Below are 19174 nucleotides of genomic sequence, written 5' to 3' on the forward strand. Positions count from 1 at the left end.
GCGCCCCTGATTCAGAGTGAATACTTCCATTTCTTAGGCCTGTGAGAAATTCAGATTTTGAGTATGAATCAAATTCAAGTGCAAACATGGACAGTTAATTTTAATAGCAAGAGGGGGAAATTTTGTTTTTCAACATTTTTTTTATGTTAATGGTTATAGATAAAAAAATACTATAAAAAAGGTAGTCTTTCAAATTTTTAGGGATTTTTTTTTTGCAGTGATTGGATATTTTCAAATATATAAAAAAAATTCAGATTTCAAATTGTCCTATAGTTTAAACTCATCCATTCTGATGATTTTCTCTGTGCATATGTTGAAATATACTTGAGTAGTTATATTGAGCCCATTAATATACAGAAACTGGGTACGTAAACCTTAAAATGTACAACAGTTATTCTTAAACCTCAGTTTTTATCGTTACAGAAAGTGGCATGCGAGCTTCACTACACTAAGAATACAATTATCTTGTGTAATTATTAGAAACAAATCAAATACAAATAATAAATTATTTGTTTTAATATGCAAAATTTTTAATTTTACACAGGCTTAATGTTTGGAAACATATCCTAAAAACCAGTCAAATTTTTTTCTGTGTGCTGTGTTGCCAGATATATGCCATAGAGCAGAAAGGTTTTAGACATAACTATGTAATGTAACTACAAGATTTTAAAATTTTATCTGAAACATTTGTATTCTGTAAAGTAAAACTTAGAATTTTGGAAATACATTTTCCTGTTTTTTTTTTCCATCAAGAGTATCATATGATATTATTTTTTTAAGAGATGTAATTGAAGGACACCATTTTTTTTATAATTAGCATTGTACATAATTTTATGGAATGCCTTGTTATTAGTAGTGACTGACAGCTACAAAATAAAATCTCTTGTGAAATAATAATTGATGTTCGGCATTTAATTATTTTTTTTCTGTCAGAACGACTACAACAGTAGTAGTAATACTGCCAATACTCGATAGTCTTCGAAAAATCAACATATAGTTAAATTTAAAAAAAAAATGTTAAAACTTGTAGTTATTAAAGATGGTATGTTAGAAGCTGCAGTGCAGTACTTGGTGGAGCGTGGTAGCGGTGTCTGTGCAGACTGTACACGGAGCGGCAGTACAAGGACGAGCTGCTGGTGACGACGGTGCCGGAGATCCAGAGGACCAACCTGGCCAACACCGTGCTGCTGCTCAAGTCGCTGGGCGTGCAGGACCTGCTGCAGTTCCACTTCATGGACCCCCCGCCCCAGGTGAGACCACTGCAGCACTGCGCGTCTGTTCGTCCATCCTCCGTGGAACGTGCTACCGTTATCACCTCTGCTGATCTGTACAGAATATCTTTATGCATGTGATGTAGTACATTGGTGATGTGCAGAGGCGCAACAACGGGGGGGGGGGGGGGGGGGGGCAAGGGTATTTGCCTCCCCTCTGAAACCTTGTAGTGGGGGCAAACGGGGGCAAAGAAAGTGCTGTGTAATCAATTTTTAGATAATAAAACTGCTTAAATAGCACCATTTTCCACTTTGAAATACAAGTTTTCCCGGGGGAGGACCCCCGGACCCCCCCGCTTCAATAGGGGGGGGATCGATGATTCTTTATAAAAAGGTATATTGCCCCCCCCCCCCCCCCCTCCCTTGGATTTTTAGTTGTTGCTCAACTGGTGTTGTGTCTGCACACGGAAAATATGTAACAGTGAAAGGTCTTGAATCTGCCATGTTTGGACCCACTACCGTACTAAATTGCTAGAGATAAAATTTTAATGGTTCTATTTTTTAGGGCAGTTTCGTTTTTTTAAAAAGAAGATTTTGGTGTAATTGTTTTCATTTTTTTATGAATGCTGTTTACTCACAAAAGATAGCACAATTTTCAACAAACATGACACATACATGTTCAGTAATATTTACTTAACCACAACAATGTCATTTTGAATTGATACATGATGCATTTTTACAATATAATAATTTGTAATGAAAATGACTAACCAACCACATACATATAATCTTGTCCCTAAAGTTGAGCAATTTTGCCACATCAATATAGTTTTAACGGGAATACCAAAGAAAAACTTGTATATAGTGCTGTGGTATTTAAAACATGTAGTAAAAATCTGCTCAATAGAAAGATATACAGATGAGAGCATTGAGCTTCTTAAAAAATAATTATCATGGAAATGCATCCATCAAATTTTAAATTTTTAAATGTAACCTTCTAGGAAACATGAAATAGTATACAGAACTGGAAACAGACAGTAACAACAAACCCTGAGCAATTAGAAACAGCGGCAATGCAGTAATATGACCTGGCGACCAAGGTCAAATAAGAAACCCCCAAAACAATCTGAACGTGAGTGGCTTGACTTATGATGGCTGATGGAGTAAAAAACATGCCAAACCATAGAATACTGATTAAATATCATTCACAGTAGTGGTAACTAAGGAGTGATACAGAGGCCAAAACAACCATTACACTAGGCGCAATATAACTCCGAGCTTGAGCTACGTCACACATGAGGAGTAGGAACTGCAACACGTGTGGGGGGTCGGGTGGATGAGGAGGGGGTATAAGCAGATACTGCGACCTTGCACAGCAGGTAGAGAAAAGCAGAAAACATTGACCACTTACCACTGACGTTCCAAGCACTACCTCAGTTCTTCAACGCCATTGACTGTTCCATCCGAAGAGTCTGATGTGTAAACGTCACTGCTGTCACTGTTTGCATCACCTAACTGAACAATCACTTTATCAATTTCAATGTCAAAACACACATCCTTATCCCAGTATTTGTTCTCGAGTGTCTTGACGTGATTGCAAATCGGTATCCAATCTTCTGGACCCATTCGGTTAAATATCTCCTCGCAAAGTTTTTTTACATTTGCCAAATTGCAAGTAACATTTCTTGAAGCGACTTCTCCTTTAACTTTAGCCCATATGCTTTCTATCGGATTCAAATCCGGATAAGGGGGCAGACGAAGTATAGTGGCCACTATTTACCAATAGTCTGTCTGCCGAGTACTAAAACCCTTTTCGCCACCTGCGTGAATCATTATTAATGTTTGACCCTTCGCGACAGGCACTAGTAAACCATTTGAGGACATGTCACTCCACATTTTATTATTTACATGAGACGACAATATGTACGACTCATCTATGTATATAATTGTGCGTTCATCGTTTCTATATTGACGCATACTCTTGAGATATTCTATACGTTTTTGCCGAATATATGATTTTTCTATTAAAAGTAAGCGCTGCGATTTGGTTTTCTGCCACCTGAATCCTAGCTTCTTCAAAGTCGTCCTTAAGGTTGTATTGCTACCTTGGTAATTTATGTCATTCTTTAGTTTACGTCGTACAGTTTCGACAGTCGGCACACGTTTTTAAAGTAAGTAAAAATTGTACACAGTACGTCGTACCACAGCTTCATCAAAGGTGTCAAGTTCGTGTTTACATGTTTTCTTTCGCTTCTTTTGGGCGTCTCGAAAGATGTTCCTTCACCAGCTTCATTCCTCTTAGCCTCCCTTTTAAATGTTTGCACAGTCGTGCGAGACACACCCATCGCCTTAGCTGTTCTCAGCTGTGCTTTCTCTAGTGAAATGGAGGGTTCCTGCAATCGTGCTTCATTTTCCATAAATTGCAGAATGTTATAGACGATTTCCCGCGCCTGCGAGTGCAGTTTTTTACTCTTAACTTTTGACAACACTGGAGGTATTTTATATATAAAGTTGTACTTTACTGAAGTACTGCACTACATATGCAACACTGGCTCTGAACAAAAGTGATACACTACATGCACACAAACCTCAGATCCAAATTGTAAACGAAAACGTTTAGTAAGTACCACGGATGTGTTAACGAACGTATTCTTTGGATTTCACCGAAGGACTAAGTTTTCACTCTGTGCAGTAGCGTGTAGCCCCTGTTATCAAGTTACGCATTATCTCTCACTGCCGCGCCACGTCTGCCTTCTCCAATGTCAGGACTTACATGCACACAACGATTTTCTAACCGTCACCAGGCTCGGAGTTATGTTGCGTCTACTGTACAAGTAGCCAAAGGCTGTGATAAAAGTCTGAGAGTTACTAATTTTTTTTTATTTGCAGGAGAGTGTGTCTCAGTTGTTAAGCTGAAGTATTACAACTGGCATTGGCACTAGAACTACAGCACAACCCTTTTATCATAGAAGTAGAGATGCCATCTTCACCTTACCCTCGTTTTTCCTTAAGAAGTTGGATTTAATTTTTTTTTACAGTTGGTATTATTGAATGGTTACTTGTTTTGGAATAAAGTTACTATAGTAGTCTGATGCACTTTATGTAGTCTGATGAAATTTGCTTTAATTTTGACATTGGTGCTAACTGCAGTATCATAATGTTAGGACTATATTATTTAATTCATTATCCCCACACCATTTATCATATTATCCCTGAATTAATTAAATTATGTAAATATTAAAACAACTGCTTGATTTGTTTGTTTAAAAAATAAACTTTATTTTACATTTAAAAAAAAATGTACAAACAAATGATAGCACTGTCAATATATATTGTAATTTTTTATTTGTTTGTTGGGTGCTTTAATAAAAGTATAACAATCATTAATATACCAAATGCTTGTAACAGATTCGTAATGCTATTACCAGGAAAATTTGTGAGCATATAGGTGTGCTGAAATTATCTCTGTGTAGTTGTTAAAAGACACAAGTAAAATACTATCTCATTGCAGTTTTATGCTCAAGGAAAATTTTTGTGGAATTTACGTTAAAAAAGCTTTTAAAATAGCTTTCTGTACATTGTGCAAGTTCAAGAAAGAACCCAACAAATAAGAATCACTCATGTACCCAGTTCTGTGCGAGGTTGGCAGCTAGACTTTGGACTGTTGCAGGACAACATCCTCAACTCACTGTACCAGCTGTGGATCCTGGGAGCCTTGGACCACACAGGGGCGCTCACAACTCTCGGCCGGCAGATGGCGGAGTTCCCCCTGGACCCCCCGCAGTGCAAAATGCTCATAGTGTCCAGTCAGATGGGATGCACTGCTGACATATTAATCATTGGTAGGCACTCTTGTTGCACAAGCAGAATTTGTTCCCTGCATGTATTTCAGAACCCACATGTTAGCTCATTGGTAGTAAGCTAGCCTCCATATTTAAGTCCAGGCCGTAGTTGTCCGTGGACTTTTCGAATGGGTGTAATATGATGTATATTACTGTTGTGTAGATTTTCTTGGGGCACTCTCTCCCATTGCCGTTCCTATCTTCATTCAACCACTGTTCCATCCTAGGGGCCATAGTGGTGAGGAAATATGGGGCTCATTCCTGGCCGGTGAAGACTATATTTTTTGCAACTGAGAAACATGGTGGATGTTGCTGCTGTGAACCAGTGGATGTCTATGAAGACAACTTGGTTTCCTAACATTAAAAAAATCAGCTTGTTTATTTCTTCATTGCAGTCACATTTTATTAACGGTTTGGAAATGCATGTCAGATATTTTTTGTTCTACAGTTACATGTCTTGATTTCTAATGGTTAAAATTTAGTAGGGATGGGTCGATTCGATTCTCCGATTCCTCGATACCACCGATTATTAAAAAATTTGGGTACTCAGTATCGGGTACTAAAAAAGGGCAAGGTAGGTTAGGAATCGGTTAAGTTAAGAAAATACAGTAGTAATATATTTTCGTCTGAACTTTACTTACTTATTTTAATATATCTTACCTGCCGTATGCGCATAAAATTCCTAATAATGCTCATTATTATTAAATATTAATTTTATACGAATAAAAATAAATAAAAACAATGTTACCGGGCATGTTTAACCTCTAATTAAAACTCCACGATCGAAGAACATTATTCCTCACTCATGTATTAGACGTAAATAAATTGTAAAAAGAGTTATTAATTTTATTTGCAGTTAAGAAAAGTCCATTGTTTTTTGTGAAGAACGTGACGGTTATGAAACGAGATCACATCACGTGTCGTCACCAGTTTAGTTGTGAGCCATTCAAGGATGATGGCCTCCACAAAATCTCTGGTGGCCATAAAATATAAAGTCAAGTCGAAACGTATCGATTCGTTGCGTACGGGACAAATTGTATAATGAATGCAACAATCGATAATAAAGAATTCTCTGGCCATACCGTCAACAGAGGCTCGTGTTTATTTCTTGCAAAGGAAAACCGTAATAATTACTAGAAAAACGCTTGAAAATAGTTTTAGCAAAACAATATTTGTGCCAAATAAATAGCATAAATGCGAAACAATTCACAGTAACCTCAATAGCACGACGGTGAATTACGCCGTAATTCACCGTCGTGCTATTGAGGTTACTGTGAATTGTTTCGCATTTATGCTATTTATTTGGCACAAATATTGTTTTGCTAAAACTATTTTCAAGTGTTTTGCTAGTTTGTTAGTAAAAAAATGTTCGCCGACTGTCGTTTCAAATTACGATGCGAATGGTCTGATATTGTATTAACATGTCTAAAGTTTGGGAACATTTTCGCATCAATAGTGAAAATGACAAATATGCAATTTGTAATAATGGTAGTGCGCAAATTTCACGGAGCGGTACTTATAAATCTACAACCAATTTAATGAAGCATTTGAAATCCCGGCACACATTACTACCAGAAAAAAATAGTCTTTGAAGAAAAACAAACTTTTGTTTACAGCACTGTCACCAACTAAGTCAAAAGGTACCACAGAAAAAAGTAGTGCTACCTTTGAACCCATTTTGAACAAAGATGTTATGTTATCGGCGTTATCGCCTGTTAAAGAACCTTGTCTAAATGTTGAACTTCTTTGTGCACAGCCTAGTACTTACTAGCAAACAAACTTTATGTGAAAATGCTTCTTCACTGGTAATTAAAAAAAAAAACCTCAACATTTAATCCTAAGTCTATAATTATCCTTTATACATGTTATTATCATTATGTAATGCATTCAATTCTTAAGTAGTTTTAATTATGTGACCAGAATTACCAGGAATCGAAAACTGGAATGACTCGGAATCGAGAATCGAAATTTAGGAATCGGTACTGGTATCGGAATTGATAAAAATGTGTACTCAACCCATCCCTAAAATTTAGTTATTTGAAATGTGATTAATTATGGTGTACAGTTCAGCTTAATTTGCAAAATAATTCCTAGTATTAAAAATTTCTTAAAATTCTATAATTGTTTCTTTTTGGGTAATTTAAATTATTATGGTACAGACACACATTACATAATATAGTCTTTGTAGCTAACCAGTATATTGTTCAAATGGTTAGAACGTGTGTCTGATAGCAATATAGCAGAATTAAGTTTTTTCCATGCACAAAATTTGGCTGTGAAACATTTTTTTTATTATTTTTTTATTTCTGCTACTGGTTTACTTAGCCCATCCTTCTTTCTTGAACTGCAGCAACACAACTTTTTGTGCCAAATGAATCATTTGTAAGTTTTTAAACATCTCTATGTTACTTGGTCTCATACTTCCTTCTATGCTGTATTCTATTTATGTGAAGCTGTAATTAACTGCATGCACTTTGTTTGCAGTGTCAATGCTGTCCGTACCATCAATTTTTTACCGGCCAAAGGGCCGAGAGGACGAAGCAGATAATGTGAGGGAGAAGTTCCAAGTACCGGAGTCAGACCACCTTACATACCTGAATGTATACAACCAGTGGAAGCTGAACAAGTGCGTGCCACTTAAACAATGTTTGCTTTCCTCAAAACATTTAATTCTGATAGCCATCTCAGTAAAAAATTTTATATTAAGTTAATGACCCCTTCTGTATTAGGTACATATCAACTTTAATATATCAATCTGTCCAGAAAAAAAAAAACATTATTTTGGGAACCTTTATCCATTAACTTTCTGATACCATTCTGATTCAAGCAAAAAATTATTCGTATTCTGTCTTAAACTGTATTTTCTGCCTTTAAAGATTCAATTGACTTATTTGCATCAGGCATATATATATATATATATATATATATATATATATATATATATATATATATATATATATATCATATCTAATTGATAAGCTGTTTTTTGTATTTTTATCTGTTGTTTCTCAAGATCTTTAAATAGATTTTTGCAAAATACTCAGTATCCAGTTTGCTGTAAAAAAATTATTGATATGCTGGTTATTTATACTTGTGTCAGTGTAAAGCTACTGGAGGTGAGTAGTGATTCCTATTGGTTTTGCAGATACTCTGCAAATTGGTGCAATGAACACTTCATCCACATCAAAGCAATGCGGAAAGTACGCGAAGTGAGGCAACAGCTGAAAGATATCCTGGAACAACAGAAGATAGAAGTTGTGTCCTGTGGAACTGACTGGGACATCATTCGCAAGTGTATCTGCTCAGGTGTTGTCATCGTGTTTGTGTTGTGTTCTTAGTAATTAAGTCACTTTAAGGGGCCCGCCTAGTCAGGGGTGTGTCTGTGTTAGTGAGGCGGGATGATAAGTGCGACGCTCGTTGGTCCTGCTGGCGCGGTATCGCCTCTAAGCACAAAGCTGTGGACTGGCTTGCAGTGATCTCGTCATACATAGAGCAATTATGAGATTTGAGCGTTAACCATATCATTATATGATGGAAAATGAAGATAAGGTGTAAAACGATCCCCCTTGAGCACTTTAAAGACACTTTACCTTGAGTTAAATGCCTAAAACTTATTCTGAGAACATGCGTTTTAGTTTCACTGATTTTAACTTTTCTAAAAATACAGTTTAAAATGAAATATAGAAACAGGACTATTCATCTTTCCTAAGTGTATCCTTAAATGATTTTGATAAACAGACACCATTCTGATATCTTCAGCAATTTTTTTAAATCTCTTTTTTTTTTTTGTTGCTTTTAGCTCTGCACACCATGTGCCCGGGTATGCGGGGCCCCTTAAACTTTATCAGTTAGCTAGTAAGTTGTATCAAATCATATTATTTACATTTCTGCCGTTAATATGCAGGAAAGGCTGCATATAAGAGGTCACACTTTTATAGGAGAATTGAGCTCTTGTTATGTTGGAACAGTGCAAAATATTCCATGTATCAAAAAGGCTGGATAAATAAATTTTGAAGGATATCTTAATTTTTCAGTTACAGACCAATATTAAAATTTTATTTTTTTTTAAATGTTATTTTGGTAATATTAATCCTGATCTCTGAAATAATAGGTGATACTGGGGTGAAAATATATAATTACAAATGAGTGTTTGAGTAAATGTGTGAGGAACAAAAGCAATCAAAGAAATGGATGTGCATTAGAGATGTATGTGTTTGGTTTATAACATGCTATATTAAAGAATTTTTAATACTCTTGATTAGAGCATGCTAATATCTAATTTTATTGTACAGGTATTGTAGCATAAAGTGATTCACAATCTCTGGCTTTGCAGCGTATTTCCATCAAGCAGCAAGGCTGAAGGGCATAGGAGAGTACGTGAATTGCCGGACGGGCATGCCATGCCATCTGCACCCCACATCAGCCTTGTTTGGCATGGGCTTCACACCCGACTACGTGGTCTACCATGAGCTCATCATGACTGCCAAAGTAAACACTGTTTGATTTTACCATAGAATAGTGACTACTTTGTAAGTAGGGACAAGACTTTGCGATGAATTGTGACTGAACCCAAACCACAGCCTATTGCACTGTTATGCAATTTGCATCTGTATTGGTGATGAATTTTATATTTTATCTGTTACAGACAACAAAAATTGGTTGAAGATTAGCATTTTGATGTCCTGTCACATCTTCATATAGCTTGTACTTCATCTAAATACAATAAAAAAGGTTGTGTTTTATTTAATTATATCATAACATGCTTAAGTAAAAAAAAAAAAAAAATATATTAACCCTTTTATGCAAGAGAAACTCAACTAAAAAAACTTTAAAATTTTAAATATAATTTTTAGTTATGGGTCAAAGAAATATGTAGTACATACATAAAAAGGAAAATATCAGGATTAGGACAAATTGAACCAGAAATACTGATGCATGCTGTGATACTTAGGTACATTGGTTGTGCTCTGTAAACATAATCATTTTAATGATAAAGACGTATGGTTGTTTAAGAACCCTGCTTAAGGCTTAGTCTCACATGCCATGTTTGTTGTTTCATTGTCTTGTAATTGATATTATTTAAGATCTATTCCTGTAATTTTATCATGATACCTTTCTCTCCTATTTTATGTTTCTTTCCAGATTTTCTCTCACAGGTATTCACTTTACATTATGTAATTGTGGTTAAAATCCCTTAGTAAATATTAATTACGGATGAGGTGACTGAATCTTATATTAAATAAATCTATTGAATTCTTGGGATTCATATGATTTGACGTAGTATCCAAATCAGGATTTGTTCATAAATAAAATAATTATGATAACATGTTATTGAGTTTATGGTAGTACTAGAAAGCTTATGATTTGCATGATCGTGACAAACTACCTTAAAAACTATTTGAAAGTCTATTGAACTCTTAAAAAGGGAAACATATATTTTTCCATCTTGAAAACTTGCAGAAAAAATATTACCATTTTGGTGAAGGTAATTCATTTTTACAGACCCTAACAAGTAGTGAAGTGCAAAATACGAGATACTATGGTTTTTTGAAGTTTTTAGTGAAATTTCAACATTGTGGAAACACTTTGTTTTACACAAAATAATACTATTTCCAGGGTCTTGATCAATATGCAATACCATTTCTGAAAGATCATGCAGTGCATCATAGATTTGTAAGACAAGAAGCAAATATTGATACCTTGAAAATAGTATTTTCTCTACTACAACAAGAATCAATAGTATTGATGAATGACACAGACTTGATAAGTTAAATCTTTGTGCTGTGCGTGGTAACACAAAAGTTAGACATTTTGTATGTTTGTATCATTGGTTATTCAGTGAAAAAAGTGGGATGGCTTTATTACCAAAAAATACTACCATGGGTTTCATATTCGTTCCCGGTTTTACGCTACTTCTTTTAGCATGTGAACAACACTTAAAAATGTTGTCATATTTAAAGTAGCGAAAAAATAATTTTCCTAGAAAACAGCCAGAAAAATGTGAAAAATAATACTGAATTAACCTATCTTCTTATTTGTTTACACTTTGAATTTTAGTAATTTTATTGTTTAAACCAAGAAATAATAATTATATTATGGTACAAAAGGATATCTTACATTGTGTTTAATGAACGTTTTTATCTGTGTCTTTGTTTACATTGATTTAGTTAATTTTGTAACATTTAGAAACATACACATGTCTATATTTTGCCATGTTTATGCCAGATGATAGGAGTTGGTTTGCTGCTTCTGTTATTTAGGAACCACAATATTAAAATTTTAATGAACTATCTATAGGTGACATCATGGCTGAAAAGATTTGCAGCCTTTGATCCTGCAGTGTGTTACAGCAAATCTGAACACATTTTAATTATAAGTGTTTACTTATTTAGTAGTTACCATGGGTCTGAATTATTTAGCAGTAAATTATGTAAGTTTGTTTAAATTTTATGAAGACTATAGAAATGATGAAGTAAATATGTAGACCTAATTTTTTCAAGATATTTTTGATTTCGTAAATGTAATTTAATAGTCTTTAGTTCTTGATTTATAGTTTTGTTTCTTGATTTATAGTTTTGTTTGAACAGTATTTTATTTTTATATTTGTGAACCATCTCACAAAAAAAAAAGTTTGCATTGCTTTTTGGGATTTTGGGGGTTTGGTTTCGAGATTCCTCAATCTCAGATAAGGTTTCTGGTATGTATTTGGAATTGGTAAAAATTTGGATTCGCCTCAGCACTAATATTTATTACAAGGAAATGAATTGTGTAACCAACTCGGGTGTGTGAGACGGAGCCTCTAGCCACATGACGTGCGAGCAAGTTGGTAAGCCAGGGTCGGGGCGGACTTGTCGCGGCAGGAGTACATGCAGTGCGTGACGGCGGTGGACGGCCACTGGCTGGCCGAGCTGGGGCCCATGTTCTTCTCGGTGAAGGAGACGGGCCGGTCGGGCCGGGCCAAGCGCCGCCAGGCCCTCGAGCACATGCAGGAGATGGAGGGCCAGATGAAGATAGCCCAGGAGGAGATCCGCGCGCGCAAGGAGGAAGAGGAGCGCAAGCTGCAGGCCGGGGCCCGCGTGTGAGTCTCTTTTCGCGTCGGCGACACGAGCCGGGGTCACTGTGGCCGGTAGCACCAAGCCTGTGATGAGGAATTCAATTTCTTTGCTCGCTGTTTGCTTTCAAGTTCTTTCCTTTTGTTGGTGGGGATGATACATTTTTCTTAGGATTTTGTGGGAGGGATATATTCCCCCCCATATAGGATAGGAAATATGGGAAGATAAAAAAAAATCAGAAAAATTGTTGTTATTTCGTAATATAAAAAATTTCCTATCATTTCGAAGATATTATATCTCGTAAGAGTAAAACCAAAATATTTTGTCTAAATCAGTATTTTTATTGGACCAAACATTATTGCAAGAGGTTGGAAAAATAGCGGTTTAAATACGAAATATAGGCCATAGGCTATAGGATATTGGATTCTATAGGATAGGATTCTGTGCGTAGGCCCCTGGATGGTTGGTGGTTATCAACCATTTCAATAAATTGTAGGATACTAAAATCATGATGACAGGACTGGGATTAAAAAAAACTGTCACACTCAAACACTTACGAACTTTTTTTTTCCCCAAGAGCAGTGAAAGATCTTTAATGTGGCATTCTATGATTGGGCAAATTATGTAATGCGGCACCAATCGAGCTGCTCGCGTTCAAATTTTTTTTTTGCGTTCATTCCGCCACTTTACCTTGGCCGCCGGGTAGCATTACTACGCTGTTGGTGTTTTATTCTGTGTGTGTGTTTTATTTGGTTCAGAGTTTATTGCTACTGTTGATTATAATTTCAGTGCAGTGTTTCCTATTTTATAGCCGGTCACATTTCATATTTTATAATTTAGTATTCCTTTTAAAACTATATGGATATTCAATAATCTGGCATGGCCTTGGTTTCGAACATGCCGTATTAAAGACCTTCCACTCTATGAATGATGAAAAGGTTTTTGTGATTAAACCAGTGTCTGTATCCAAGGAATAGAGACAAGAGTTTGGTTTTATTGTTTTTAATTTTTATAAAAGCTGTGTTGTAATACTTACACCACCAAAATAGTGGTAAAATTTATATGCTGCATTTTTACGATAAAAGAATTTTGTAATAAATTTGTTTAAAACAGAACAATAAAAATAAATAAGCGAGCACATGTGGTTTTAAAGTGATTCAATAAGAGATACACAATAAAACAAATTAAATAAATTTTCTGATCCATCCACTATGGTACAATTTTTAATCTGGAAATGACATTCCTTGAATTTCAAACATTTAAAGATTACTTTTTTTGTTATTATAAAGTTTTTGTTGAATTCTACTTAATTCCATGAGTTAACTTGCAGTTCAGTGCTATATGATGTGTTAAATTGCATGTTGGTGTTATGCCGTGTTCTGAATTGCTTTCGGTGTTATTTCGGTTTTATCGCAATTCACCATATAATCTTGTTTCTACCAATGAAACATCACATTTGTATACCCAAGTTTAAAAAATTCAACTTTAGTCAGCTTTTTTTTTTTCTACAAGGACCAGTCTGCAAGTAGGTGTACATATATAGTACCTACCACAATTACCTGAATATAATGCTATGATTTTTTTACCAAAACTGTGGAAACTAAAAGTGGGGGTCGCATTAAGATCACAAACTTATATCTTGTCTTTGGGAATGTTTAGTTGAAAATCTACAGGCTCTGCCTCTTAAACGTGTCACTTATGCCACTTTAGTCCGGGGCTTTCTGCAGTCATGGTATTTTTTTTTTTCTAGCTGTTATTTGGTGTTTCAAAAGACACCATGTAAATCACTCTACTGATGAAATTGGTACCAGAAAGGGTCTAGTAAATATGGGATGAATTAAAAATTTAAATAATTTTCAAGTACTATGTACTTGATTTGCGATTTCCATTCCATACAGTCTTATTCATAAACTCATAATCAAAATGTTTGGAGCCAGGGGCGCAACAACAGGGGGGGGGGCAAGGGTATTTTGCCCCCCCCCCTCTGAAACCTTGAAGTGGGGGCAAACGGGGGCAAAGAATGTGCTGTGTAATCAATTTTTAGATAATAAAACTGCTTAAATAGCACCATTTTCCCGGGGGAGGACCCCCGGACCCCCTGCTTCAATAGGGGGGATCGATGATTCTTTATAAAAAGGTATATTGCCCCCCTCCCCCTTTGGAAATTTAGTTGTTGCGCCCCTGTTTGGAGCCACATTATTTTCGGGAAGATATGGTTGTTAAGCTGAAGACGTTTGCTGCTGTTGACTGCCGTGCTCGTGTGTTACAGCGCAGAGATAGTGACCCCAGGACTGCGCGACCCAGGCACACCATCCACTCCACGCAGAACCCCAGCCAGGTTGGGCCTGTGACCACGTTCATGTGCTACTCGTCACTCCTGTACATACTTGTACATAAGATTTTATAATAAATTATGTGTCATTTTCATAAGGTTGTACAATTCTGTACTTCATTTTATTTATAGCTGTCAACAATCAGGTGACAAAATATATTGTATAAAGTGTTGGAAGCTTAGGAAAACAAGAAATCAAATCTTTTAGACTTTTGGATAACTAGAACTTAACTTTGAAAGATTTATTTTACTTTAGAGACTGCTAAGAAATTTTTATGTAGACCTATCTTTTATAAACAAAAATGCTTCAGTATATACAGATAGCATTAATATTAGTATTATTAAATAGCCGGGTTAAGGACAGGCGCAGGGTCTAGGATCCAAATTTCCCTTGTTACCCCTTTAAAACACCTCAAAAGTCCTCATTTCTCTCAATTACCCTATTTTTAGGGAAAAATTCCCTTTTTGGGGGAAAAATTTTCCTTTTTGCTCCCATGAAAAACAACCGAAGTGGCCAATTTTTTAGAGAGACGTGAGCTCTCCAGGGAGATGACATGCTCCCCAAACACACACCTCTGGTGGGAGCTCAAGTTTAACAGGTAAATCCTTTCCTTTACAGTCCTCGACATTGAGTTCCCGGCCACCATTTTGAAAAATTCCTCCTGCTCTAGGGCAAATGTGGTATCAGGAGACTTCACCAAGGTTAGTGTCGTCACTGCGACCATTTTTTTAAATACTGTTACGAATGTGAGCAAGGCCACAACATGCGCAGCTGCAGAACTGGCTGGCAGCTGCCGTAACATGAGATGTGCCGTGCGCACCTGGGTCGCCGCTTTATCACCCTCAAGGCCCCCCCCCCCCCCCCCCCCCCCCCCCCACGCAGCACTGTTAGTTTGACATCCGAAACCTGCCAGCTGCGGAGTTACGCGAGCCGCCGACACGTGTCTTCGAGAGATTTCTGCCGTCGGGACAGTTCGCAATGACGCGACTGGCCCCCGGCCGCTCTCGTGAGTTTTGGAATTGCGCTGGGGCCTATATATATGCCAGAGGACGTCAGGGCAGAGAGTCGGAGTTCAGAGAGAGAGTTCAGGCAGGAGCCTTCCCGCAGTGGAGCTTCCGGGGCGATAGTGCCGCAGGTGCGGCGGAGTCCCGAGCGAAGTTCCAAGCGAGGCGTCGAGTGGGATCTCGGCGAAGGGGAAGTGCGACAGCGGCGGTGGAGTGCAGCGATGGAGTCCCGCGACGGAAGACCACGAGGGGTGCTGCGGCGAGAGTTGCGCCAGAGGTGTGGCCCAGTGATGCGTGTGGATTGTGAGAAATGAGTGACTGGAGGAAGCAATATTTTTTAAGTACAATTGATTAATTGGCATTTATAGATTATTAGCTAGTAATGTAAATAGTGGCCATAAATAAAACTGTGTGTGATAAAAGTTTTAATTGGACTATCCTTTACGAACCCGCAGTAAATCGTAACAATACTGACAGACGTCAATCCTGCAGGTCGAATGGAGCGAAACTGAAAGTAAACAGAGGCAGCTCCCGACTCACAGATGAAAGTGAAAGTTTGTTTACGCCTGCAATCACACCACAGGCATGTGACATCACAATCTTCTGCCTCGGAGAGTCAGGCATTGGCTCTGGGAGTCAGGACGGTAAGGACATAAACTACTGGCTGGATGACCTCAGTGACCTTCACCTCGACGAACTCGACCTTTACAGCTAATGTATTCAAGCACTCCTAGAAGTTACACCTGTCGTTACAGCTATCACCATCGAGCACCCCGACCACCATTTTGAAAAATTCCTACTGCTCTAGGAAAAGTGTGGTATTGACTCAGTTAAGGTGTGTGTCATCACGGCCAATATTTTTTTTTAAATTACTGTCACTCGTTTGTCTTGCCGGACGGACGGACGGAATGAAAACTGTAAGTGAAAATAACATGTAGGAAACCATCATACAAACAACAACAACCCCCCCCCCCCCCCCCCCCTCAATTTGCTCGCTCTCTTCAGCGCTCAACAATCTTGCCTGCGAGAGTAAGTTAAAGTTTATTTACGATCGCAGCCACTCCACAGACAGTGCCTTAGTCGCTCTGTGTCATACACGTAAGGACGATGTTCCACAGCCTACCACTGTTATTATGACCCCTATAGACTTACAAGATAAAATTCTTTGTACAAAATACATTGGAAGCGAGGAGATGCGAACCATGACAGCAAAGACCTCTGGGTTGGAAAACGTACACTTTTGACCACACGGCCATCAACAAATGTTCTTGACAAAGAATTAAATAAAGCATATACATACATATAAGAATATCACATGTTCGGACCTGTTGTTTCTAAATATGGAGATTAAATAGCCGCACCTGTTGAAGGTCGAGCCCCTAACTATGTTTTAAATACCTGCTACTAGAAACACTAGTGAACACATCGTCTTCTAGTGCTCAACTGCCATTTTTACTATCAATGATTGCTACTTGTAGTGTTATTGCACATGTTGCACACCTTGACCGCTAGAGAACACTGCCATCATGTTAGGTATTTTAATTTTACCCGCGAGAGTGCAGCAATGCCAAACACCAGGTCGTAGCATCTTCCATCTTGTTGGAAACCCTGGTCAAAACTATGAAAATATGTAATTGACAACCAATTATTTCAGAAAAAATTTCAAGATCATTTAAAAATTACCAAATAATGTAATGATTGATTCAATAGAATCCTGTCCTCTGTTCGAATCTTGGTCAGCGCAAAAAAGTAAGTCCCAGTTAAAATAAATTCAGTAATTTTAAAAAATAATAACCCCGTTAAAAATTAATTTGAAAGAATTTGTGAACTCTCGAAAATTCATCATCAAAACTATGGTTTTATCTGAATGTTAATACATATTACTTACCTAAGTTTAACAAATTTATTCATGTTATATTATCACTAAAAATATAAATGTATAATTATACATTTTTACAAAATAAAATTGAAAATGTCATCAGGTTAGATTTTTTTTCTTTACCTCCAGCTACTTTTTTTTAGTTCTTGGTATTGTGGGTTGGGGTTGGGTGATCGCCACCATCAACCCTCCCATAGGACTACCTACCACTTATTCTGAGATACGTATAATTTTGTAAATAGGCATATCTTTTGAAGACTTTACAAATTATTGATTTATTAAGGGCAACCAGAGGTCTGATTTATAACTGTGATAAAACTTAGAATTATATTTGTTGCAGTATCTTAAAAAAAAATTTTGTTGTTTAGTTTGCATTTAAAATAGTATTTATAATGTATCACAATTTGATTATATTATCACATGTGTTATTTATTGAGTAAATTTGTGCTATTGTATTAGGTATTTGATTTATGTTGTTGTAAGGGTGTATTATGGTGGTGTGCCATTACTATACAGTATCTATTTAAATTTACTATTACATAATTATTATTTATTTATATGATATATACATATATTGAGTTTTATTGCGGGTCTGTCAAATATGTAAATAGTAAAGGTGATTGGTATATATTACTGTTTTGGAATGCCCAATACACAAATCTTGTACCTAATATAAGGAACCAAACACATGTTTTAAATTATATTTTTTAGATATACTAGCAGGAAGTTATGTGGGGTCCAGCTTTTATCAAAAGTCCAGATCTAATCGAATATTATTGTTTATGATAATTATTAAGAAACAATTTGAACTAGAAATATTCTCGTATATCAACGTTGCCTCAACTTCAGTTCGGTAGATTCAGATACTCGTAAAGTCTACAAGACTCCTGGTTTTAACACAAGTTATGGTAAGAAAAAAATATTGAATATTGATGATTCTTTCCATAGCGTCAATTTCTGTGGCCATCCAATATATTCAGTCAAACCGATATTCGGAAATAGTGAAGATAATCAGCTCACCTCAGTTCTAGTTTTATGCACCTCAATTTACTCATAATAAGCATTATATTCTTCACAAATATCATTGCAATCATTTAATTCCATCTTGATGTCTTAATTCAGTATTACATATTCTGATTGACATGATTCCAAAACCCTTTTTAACAATTTAAATCATACTGGTCAAGCAAATTTTTCTATGGCCTGAGGTCATAGTTACCATCAAGCTTAAAATAAGGAGAAACACTTATAACTAAATATATACTAAATACAATGGTAATATTAAAACAGTTAACATGTGCACTGAGAAAAGAATATGAAATTGCATAGACAACTATGTTAATTAAAGTTAAAATAATAGTCTTTGCAGGCTGTTTGTATTACGGCTGCTATGAAATGGTCCCAAAGCTTTATAACTATGTATCACAATGTCATTATTTCAGTCTTTAACACATGTTTACATAGTTTTATACATATAAAATTATTTGTATATTATTTTTGTTTATTCTGAGAGGTCATTACCCGCTCATTGTAGTAAATTAGGTCAATTTTCTTTCCCTAACCTATCTTAAAGCTAAATTGAAAATATGTTTAGCAGAAATCTGGATTAAGGAAATACTTTCATGCGTCTCATGCCCGAGGGCATATTCAGGGATAGACAGGGAGCGACAAGCTTAAAATGACTAATGTATGACTGAATTTATGGCCAATGAATATGTAAAATTAGAGTATAGCTTTCTCATTACCACATATGTTGTGTATTTACTTCTAGGAGAAGGGACAGTTGGCAGGTGTCATCTGCCAGTCTTGATGGCAATATGGTGGACATCAAGTGTAGAAACTCTTTGTAAAGG

The 19174-nt window shown here is 36.4% G+C and overlaps 1 protein-coding gene across 1 annotated transcript in view; it reads left to right on the top strand.

Moving 5' to 3' along the window:
• LOC134530341 (pre-mRNA-splicing factor ATP-dependent RNA helicase PRP16) overlaps positions 1-14532 on the top strand; it is an 80600-nt gene extending 66068 nt beyond the window's left edge. The window contains exons 15-21 of the mRNA XM_063365084.1: positions 1100-1250; positions 4882-5053; positions 7538-7679; positions 8199-8359; positions 9387-9541; positions 11914-12131; positions 14375-14532. Of these exons, the coding sequence (XP_063221154.1) occupies positions 1100-1250; positions 4882-5053; positions 7538-7679; positions 8199-8359; positions 9387-9541; positions 11914-12131; positions 14375-14456 (1081 nt within the window). The 3' untranslated portion in view covers positions 14457-14532. The remainder of the gene's footprint in view (positions 1-1099; positions 1251-4881; positions 5054-7537; positions 7680-8198; positions 8360-9386; positions 9542-11913; positions 12132-14374) is intronic.
• The last annotated feature ends 4642 nt before the right edge of the window (positions 14533-19174 follow it).

This window comes from Bacillus rossius, chromosome 3 (genome assembly GCF_032445375.1).
Source record: "Bacillus rossius redtenbacheri isolate Brsri chromosome 3, Brsri_v3, whole genome shotgun sequence".
NCBI classification, from domain to species: domain Eukaryota; kingdom Metazoa; phylum Arthropoda; class Insecta; order Phasmatodea; family Bacillidae; genus Bacillus; species Bacillus rossius.